The sequence below is a fragment of the Eubalaena glacialis genome, chromosome 1, assembly GCF_028564815.1.
Source record: "Eubalaena glacialis isolate mEubGla1 chromosome 1, mEubGla1.1.hap2.+ XY, whole genome shotgun sequence".
NCBI lineage: Eukaryota > Metazoa > Chordata > Mammalia > Artiodactyla > Balaenidae > Eubalaena > Eubalaena glacialis.
Window position 1 is genome coordinate 177,405,385 of NC_083716.1, and position 9,456 is coordinate 177,414,840.

The 9,456-nt window shown below is 33.4% G+C and overlaps 1 protein-coding gene across 5 annotated transcripts in view; it reads left to right on the plus strand.

Moving 5' to 3' along the window:
• Positions 1–7,476, plus strand: part of PPIG (peptidylprolyl isomerase G) — a 40,458-nt gene extending 32,982 nt beyond the window's left edge. For all 5 annotated transcript variants that reach the window (XM_061201529.1, XM_061201547.1, XM_061201563.1 and 2 more), the window contains exons 10-14: positions 1,697–1,910; positions 2,704–2,865; positions 4,262–4,349; positions 5,835–5,971; positions 6,158–7,476. In XM_061201529.1, the coding sequence (XP_061057512.1) occupies positions 1,697–1,910; positions 2,704–2,865; positions 4,262–4,349; positions 5,835–5,971; positions 6,158–7,265 (1,709 nt within the window). In that variant the 3' untranslated portion in view covers positions 7,266–7,476. The remainder of the gene's footprint in view (positions 1–1,696; positions 1,911–2,703; positions 2,866–4,261; positions 4,350–5,834; positions 5,972–6,157) is intronic.
• The last annotated feature ends 1,980 nt before the right edge of the window (positions 7,477–9,456 follow it).

The following is a 9,456-nucleotide window of genomic DNA, read 5'->3' on the forward strand; positions in this document are numbered from 1 at the left end:
CACCATAATAAGTCTAGTTACTCTCTGTCACCATACAGAGATACTACAATATTATTGACTATATTCCCTGTGCTCTACACTACATCCCCATGACTTATTTTATAACTGGAAGTTTGTACCTCTTAATCCCATAAACCTATTTTCCCATCCCCTTAATCACCTTCTCCTCTGGCAACCACTAGTTTCTTCACTGTATCTATGAGTCTGTTTCTGTTTTGTTATGTATGTTCATTTGTTTTGTTCTTTAGATTCCACATATAATTGAAATCACACAGTATTTGCCTTTTTCTGTCTGACTTATTTCACTTAGCATAATACCCTCTAGATCCATCCATGTTGTCACAAGGGGTAGGAGGTTCTTCCTTTTTTATGGCTAAGTAATATTCCATTGCGTGTGTGTGTGCATGCACGTGCGCACACGTGTGTGCGAGCTACATCTTCTTTATCCATTCACGTATCGATGGACACTTAGGTTGCTTCCGTATCTTGGCTATTGTAAATAATGCTGCAGTGAAGGCTGAGTTGCATATATCTTAAAGAATTAGTGTTTTCATTTTCTTTGGATAAATACCCAGAAATAGAATTGCTGGGTCATATGGCACTGCTATTTTAACTTTTTGAGGGTCCTCCATGCTACTTCCCATACTGGCTATACCAATTTACATTCCCACAAACAGTGCACAAGGGGTCCCTTTTCTCCACATCTTCACCAATGCTTGTTATGTGTTGTCTTTTTTGATAATTGCCATTCTGACAGGTGTGAGGTGCTATCTCATTATTTTGATTTGCATTTCTCTGATGATTAGTGATGTTGAGCATCTTTTCATGTGCCTGTTGGCATCTGTATGTCTTCTTTGGGAAAATGTCTATTCAGGTCCTTTGCCCATTTTTTAATCAGATTGTTGAATTCACTTCTTTAAGTCCACCATGGTTTGAATTAGAATACTGTTAGGTGGGTGAAGCTGTGTCCAGTCTGTCATATCTTTCTCCATTTCCTGGTTAACCTCACTTATTTGTGTTAGTTTCCTCATCCTTAAAGCATTTGAGTTTTGAGACCCCTTTTAAAATTAAACTTCCTTAACCCAAAATAAAATTTAAATTTGAAATTACTTTTTGTAGAGACCCCAAAACATAGTTATTAATCATTGGCAAATGACTACCACTACCCCCTGTTGTAAGTCTGCTCTTCAACCAAAGCTAAATTTCTTAATCATTAGAGGAATACTGAGGCACTGAATAAGCCCATGCCAGTAGAATCGTGTTTCTTATCTTTCCACATTCATGCATAGTATTTTTTCTATTACTTCTCTCCTACAGTTGTACTTCCAATATTGATAATAAGAGAAAAAGTTGAAAACTACAAAAAGATTAGAATCTGGGATTCTTGAATGTTATTTCTGTGCCTTTAAAAAAGTATGTTATTCATATGATTCCTAAAATTAACTTAGTTTAGTGTTTTAGATTTACCTATTACTTTTCCAGAATTCTTTAGATATAAATATAACTCTGACCCATGAATCTGGAGATCTGGATTCTAATCTTGAGTCTTAACTCCTTTCCTGTACCCCTCAGTTCAAATAGCTGGATGAGCTAAGTGTTAAATACTGGACTTTGAGAATCTGCAAAAAAATCTAAACTTCCACTTAAAAAGTTTGTCTAAAAAGTGTTGACCAAACCGTTTTGCTTTTTATTAAAGCTAGGAAAGAAGAAAAGAAAAGGCATAAATCATCATCCTCTTCCTCATCATCATCCAGTGACTCAGATAGTTCAAGTGATTCTCAGTCCTCTTCTGATTCTTCTGATTCTGAAAGTGCTTCTGAAGAGAAATCAAAAAAAAGAAAGAAGAAACATAGGAAAAATTCTCGTAAACACAAGAAAGAAAAGAAGAAGCGAAAGAAAAGCAAGAAAAGGTCTTAATTTACTTTTATAGTACTGACTTAGTATTCTAATTCCCTTCTGTTTATATATAAATCTATTGTGATTTTGGATCAATTATATGGAACATGAAAATAGTGAGAAATGTTTCATAGCATGAAGTATAAGACCATTTTGATATTCTACAGTCTATAGATTAAATTTGGGTACATTCATTTTAATTTTCAACAAAACCATTCAGTTCATTTTGTCTGAACTCAATGACCTTTTGGTTATATAGGTTTGTATTTTATGGGAAGAATATAAGATTAGTGAGAATTATAGGAAACCAATGATTGTTTTCTTTATTTTCTGTAGCAGTCTCTCGCTTTTTTGTTCTTTATTTTTTTTTCCTCCTATGATAGCATAGGGTAGAAAGCAGATAATGTCAGCATATTTCTTTTCTTTTCTGTTTTGTCTGAAATAATCTATGGTTGTACTAAAACTCATCTTTATAAGCCTGTTGCCTCTAAAGCAGTTTCTTTACCTATATTTTCAAGTATTTTAAATTTATCAGAGGGCATTGCACGTGAAGTATCATATTTTGGTTCCATTTTATTGGAAAATATTTTTTGAGAATGTGATAACAGAAACATTTGGTTTTGGTTTTTGGTTGGTTTGTCAGAGGAATGAGTATTTTCCCCATGTAATTGCATCTTTGGTCAGAGATGGGGGACAGAATGATGTATATATTGTACGTATTACAAAGGAAAGAAATACCAACAATTGGAAAATCGGTGTAGGTACATAATAACCAAGTGGAATTTGTTTTGTATGTTTCTATTAAAGCGCATCTAGTGAAAGTGAGGCTGAAAATCTTGAAGCACAACCCCAGTCTACTGTTCGTCCAGAAGAAATCCCTCCAATACCTGAAAATAGATTCCTAATGAGAAAAAGTCCTCCTAAAGCTGATGAAAAAGAAAGGAAGAACAGGGAGAGAGAGAGAGAGTGGTATGTGAATATGTTTATTTTATAAACTGCCCTACACTCTCTACCACAGAACCTTTCTTTTTTAAAAAACCATATTTGCTTATTTTAGATAAGATTTAATTGGTGACCTTGTCCCAAGATTGAAATTTCTTAATAGGATAATGTTAGCAAAGCTCCTTTTTGCTAACCACATAGCTGAAAAGATAAATTGACTTAATTCAGACAGATTTTTGAATAAAAGTTACATTAGTTAAAAAAAAAAAATAAGCACTGCAAATGGCAAAAAGATATGTTAAGTGTCATTCCAAACAAATTCCATTTAAAACAAGTGTTTTACTCTGTTATTTGTATACATTAAACTTTTAAGCAAGTAAGAACCTTTATTTTGCAGTTTGTCTGATGGGGGAAAATGCTGTTTTTCTTGCCTGGTTTACAATATTGTTGTATTGAAAATTGATAACATATTCAAGTACTTTGAAAATTTTTCTACATAAGTTCACATTATTAGTACTAGAAGTTGTTGGTTCTTTATGAATCATTTTAATAATTATGTCCAAAGATAGAAAAAAAGATGGGTATCTTTCTCTTATTTATAATTGGAAATAACGTATTTAAAAGTAATAAAATTCTGAGCATTCCCCCTATACTTTCATAATATAGTAAACATATAAAAATAAGTCTTGGTTACTTGAATTGGGATAATTTTGGTGGATTGGATTGAGTTTACTCAGTTAATAGGAAATTGTGTTTCTAAGAAAGTAAATATTAAGGAGAAGATATTTGAACTACTTTAGAATGCATTTTTCAAATATAACACACAGATATTGTTAGTGCTAATTAAATTTTAACTCATTATTATTTGAAAATAAATAGTTTCCCTTTCTGGTATAAAGCATGATATTAAACATTTTGCTAATTCAGACCATCTTGTCTCTGTTTAATTCACATTAATTACATTTCTCTATAGTTTTATTACCAGTGAACAACTGCTTATAGGATAGTAAGATACTTTAGAATCAGATAGCTTTAAAATTGTTCTCTCAACAGCATATAGCCTACTCTGAGTTCCTTAGCACTATCAAGTTGACTTCATCTTAGTGATGATTATATAACAGTGTTTCTCAACAGGACACAGTTGGCATTTGGGAACAGGATAGTTCTTCATCTTCACACATTACAAGATTTTAGCATTCCTGACTTGTCACTCAGTACCAATAGCACCCTCTAGTCATTGACAGTTGTAAAAATGCTCCCATACTTTTCCAGATACCTACTAGGATTGATAATATTCCTGGTTGAGAACCACTGATTATATATGTAAGACTTTAAATTTATTAGTTTAGATCAGTAAAGCTATGTTCTCCAGATTTATTTTTATAAAATAATGTTTTTTAATTTTCCCTTTGCTTCCTTCTAGTAATCTACTTAACTCCCAGCCTGCTTCATACCAGAGGCGACTTTTAGTTACTAGGTCTGGCAGGAAAATTAAAGGAAGAGGACCAAGGGTAGGTGATTCTTTTCCCAGAAGTTCTAATAGTATTGCATTTATCTTAAATAATCCTAGAGTGTTTCTTAAGTATTGTTTTATACATAAGTAGTTAAAATTTAGAGTAGATATGGATATTGAATTATATGTTCTCTTTTTATAGTAACTTCTTTGTGTTGGTTCTTCCACGTTGAAAATCCATGGGATGTTAATGGATTTTACATGTACATGGCATAAAATGAGATTGAGATCTTTCTTGTATCCCTTTGTTACTTCCTGACCGCTGTGTCCCTATGCTTGTTAAAAATTAACCCTATTCTTTTATTTCATACTCTTCACTGGATTCTCCTCATCAGAATTTAAATATCTTCTTGTTTTTTCAGAACTTTTAACCAACGTGGCTATACTTAGTATATTATTTCTTCACTTCCTACTCGTTCCTCACCCATTTCAGTTTGTCTTCTGCCATTCTGCTGAAAACAGCACTTGCTTTATGGTCAGTTCCATGTCACAGAATCCATTGGATCCTTTCAGTCTTTGTCTTATTTAATCTCCCTCCTTGTAATACTCTTTCCCCTCTGCTTCCATCATCTTTTCTTCCTGTCTCTGGCCAGTCTATCTTAAATTTCCAATGCTAGTTCATGCTCTTCTACCTGATCTTTAAATATTGTAGTACCTCAGGGTTCTAACTCTTCTCACTCTGCATATGCTTCTTGGGCAATATCATCACTCTCGTAACTTCACTGGGTACCTGTATGCTGATAACTGTCAGTTTTTCATCTGCCTTTCTGGCACCAAAGGCTTATTTGATGACCATTTAGGTGCCTAATGGGCACTTTAAACTCATCATATACCATGGTAAGCATAAACACTTCTTCAGGCCTGACCCTCCTTTAGATTTCTGGTCTCAGTGACAGACACTGCCACCTGTGCAAGTACTTAAACCTGAAGCCCAAGAATCATTTTGTTTCTCCCCTTTCTTTCCTACCTTATATAACTTATCCATCACCAGATCCTGTCAGTTCAACCTCAACCTCCCAAATACTCTGAAATCTATCTGCTTCTCTCAAGCTCCACTCCTACCATCTTAGTTCAATTCACCATTGTATATTCTCTGAACTATAAATGGCTTCCTAACTATTCTCATGGCAGTTTTCAAACTTTTTTGTCTTCGGACCTCTTTACACTCTTAAAAATGATTGAAGATTCAAAAGAACTTTTGTTGATGTGGGATATAGCTATCGATATTTACTGTTTTAGAACTTAAACCCAAGAAATATTTAAAACAAGAACATATAAACACACATTTCATTAGCAATGAAAGCAAAGAATCAAACCACGTTATGCCTCATTGATTTCCTACCTGAAAATTGGGAAATTTAGTTATTTTAGAAGGCATGGAAAAATCAGACATTTTTTTGAACCTAGAAATATGTACACTTTAGCAATTGTTGTAATGCTTTTATATTTTTATATATTAATTTTTTTCCCTCTTTTTTTAAAGCGTTATCGAACTCCTTCTAGATCCAGATCAAGGGATCGTTTCAGACGTAGTGAGACTCCTCCACATTGGAGGCAGGAGATGCAGAGAGCTCAAAGAATGAGGGTATCAAGTGGTGAAAGATGGATCAAAGGGGATAAGTAAGATTTAACTCTTATTTCAAATGTAGTAACAAGTATTTTTTTTAACTATTTAAAATTATTTCAGTTAAAGCCATTTCAATTGTTTCTGAATGTCTTAAGGAAAATAGAATATCATTTCAGCAATAATGGACACCATTGTTTTCCTAATAAAGTTTCCCCAAAACTTTTTTCTTCATTTTTCAGGAGTGAGTTAAATGAAATAAAAGAAAATCAAAGAAGCCCAGTTAGAGTAAAAGAGAAAAAAATAACTGATCATAGGCATGTTTCTGAGAGTCCAAACAGAAAAAGTGAAAAGGAAAAGAAAGTTAAAGACCATAAATCTAACAGCAAAGAGAGAGACATCAGAAGAAATTCAGAAAAAGATGATAAATATAAAAACAAGGTAAAGAAAAGGGCCAAATCGAAAAGTAGGAGTAAGAGCAAAGAGAAATCCAAGAGTAAGGAAAGAGATACGAAGCATAATAGACATGAAGAAAAGAGGATGAGGTCAAGGAGTAAAGAACGGGATCATGAGAATGTTAAAGAAAAAGAAAAGTCTGATTCTAAAGGAAAAGATCAGGAAAGGAGTAGAAGTAAAGAGAAGTCTAAACAGTTAGAATCCAAAAGCAATGAGCATGATCATAATAAAAGTAAGGACAAGGACAGACGTGCACAGTCTAGGAGTAGAGAACGCGATGTAACTAAAGGCAAACACAGTTACAATAGTAGAACAAGGGAACGAAGCAGAAGTAGGGACAGGAGCAGAAGAGTGCGGTCTAGAAGCCATGACCGAGATCGGAGCAGAAGCAAGGAGTATCATAGATACAGAGAACAGGAGTACAGGAGAAGAGGAAGGTCACGGAGCCGAGAGAGAAGAGCAACGCCAGGAAGATCAAGAAGTAAAGATAGGAGGAGAAGGAGGAGAGATTCACGGAGCTCAGAGAGAGAAGAAAGTCAAAGCAGAAACAAAGAAAAATACAGAAACCAAGAAAGTAAAAGTTCACACAGAAAAGAGAATTCTGAGGGTGAGAAGAGAATGTACTCTAGAAATCGTGATCATAGTAGCTCAAATAGTAACAGGGAAAAAAAGGCTGATAGAGATCAAAGTCCGTTCTCAAAAATGAAACAAAGTAGTCAGGACAATGAATTAAAGTTCTCCACTTTGAAAAATAAGGAGGATGAGAAGACCAGATCCTCAGTGGAAAAAGAAAACCAAAAATCAAAGGGTCAAGAAAATGACCACACACATGATAAAAATAAAAAATTTGATCATGAATCAAGCCCTGGAACAGATGAAGACAAAAGTGGATGAGTGAGTTATATAAACTTATTTCCATTCTGTCTCAAATTTTAAGTTTTAGAGACTTGCTGATGAATCCCCTTTATGTTGTTTTCTTTTCATTGTTTTGGGTTTATGTTTGTCTTTTTTTTTTTTTTTTTCCCCAATGTGGACTTTATTGAGTCGATCTTTTGATAATCTGCAACCTGGATAATTTGTACTGCAAAAGTTTTAATAAACTTGAAATGAGAAAAACACTTTGGTGTAATACTGTGTGCTGTGTTTAACTATTTCATGTATGCATTTTTGTGTTGCAACAATCAGCCAGTAGCAAACATGCTATTCTACACCCTAATTTGTGTGATGGGCCACTTGGAAACAAACATAACTGATTGTTGGAATACATTGTTACAAAAGCTTGTGTTTCTCATGATTAACCTTAGAAGCCACTAGGTAGAAGAAATCTTGTGTAGATTTTTCTATTGCATTTATAACAGAGGCTTGCAGCAGCAGCTTTTAATTACACAGAAGTGGGACCCTAATAACTTGAGATATTAAGTCATTACTTTTGATTTTATAGTAATTTGCGCTTTAAAATACATAAATAGTTATTTATATTGCACTTCATGTTACTCTTTATAGTTCTACTGGTAGCTTGTTTCATATTAATATTTTTCCTCTTTAGTTTTGCTTTACTTCACTGTCTATAAATATAGTTGAGTATTTTTTTTCAGTTGATGTACTGATTGGGCTTGGCTTGCTGTTACACAGCATCTGACAAGAACTGTACCTTGAAGATCAGGTTGTAATTCTCAATTCTGTGTTGCTGTTGGTCTGAAGAGATGAAACTGTTGCTTTGGGGGAATGTTTTATTATTATCATTACCCTTCTCTAAAATGAAAAAAATAGTTTTCTCACTAAAACATACCACTTGTGCAGGTCTTTATGTTAGACAGATTCTAAAAATTGTTAGTATTGACACATTAACTTAGATTTCTCTTTTTGGCCACTGACCTATATAGAGTTGAGTATTAAATGTTGCATGGTTGTTTTTTTTTTAACTTGAACTGACTTCTCTAACTCTCATAACTGTGAGTTTCAACTGGCAAGAAAATGCATCTTTTTTATCTGTATATCACAGTAGGCTGTAGCATGTTTATGACTCTGGTTTCTTCTATTCAGGTGGCTTTATACCATAACTGTTAATCATTATTTTAACTTGGCATGTATAACATTGCCACATAGAGTAGAAAGTTGCAAAATTTGATAGCTTACAGTGTGAAACACTAAAGATATCCAAAGTCCATTTAGAATTTTGTGTTGTATATTGCTATTTTAGTGATGTGTGGCCTTTTATTCTGTAATTTCTCTTCTAAATAAAATATTGAACATCCAGTAAACACAAAACCTGCCTCATTTGAAAAGAAATTTCAGAAATCCAATTAGTAGTTGCCTCTAGAGTGCTTTTGTACTTTAATATTTGTCAGTAGTGTCAAATAGCTACTCTGTTACCAAGGTAGCTCCTTCGTAAACCCAGTAGCTACTCAGTGTTATTTGTACTGAGCAAAGCAATGCTTATTAGCATAATACTTCCCATTATTGATTAACACAGTAATGATACATTTGGCATTGTGGTAGCTATTTATATAACAAATAGGGTAATGATTGTTTGCAATATCTTGAAACAAATATCCTTAGCAGAGTCTTACCAAATTTTTTTCCTGATGGTAAAAGTAATAGATGTTTATGATAATCCAGGGTGATTGATTCCTTAGAGACTTTGACCATAAACCTTAGAGATAATTGAGTCTTGAGTCCCCAAGCTGTATAATGTTATATATTTTAAATTAGTTATTGTTTGTCTTAAATTCAGTAAACTGCATTTAAAAAGCCTTTGTTATGAACTGTTTGAGCTTCAAGAAAGGTGCTGTTTAAGAAAGGATTTCTAATAACAATTATATTAAAAAAAAAAACAACATGCTAAGTAAAAATACTTCCATGTTGTCTGATCCCGGAGCTTTATCCACTAAGAATTATAGACAAGTAACCATAGGAGAAAAAAATAGTAATTTCTTTAAGTAGTATTCTGTTTTGGTCATCAAAGAAGCAGTTCCATGCTAAACATTATTTATAAGCCTTTTTAAAAAAACTTCATTAGCTGTTTTTACAATAGAACAGATATGTGAAGGAGTTGAAGTGAGATGACAATCAGCTAGATTTTATT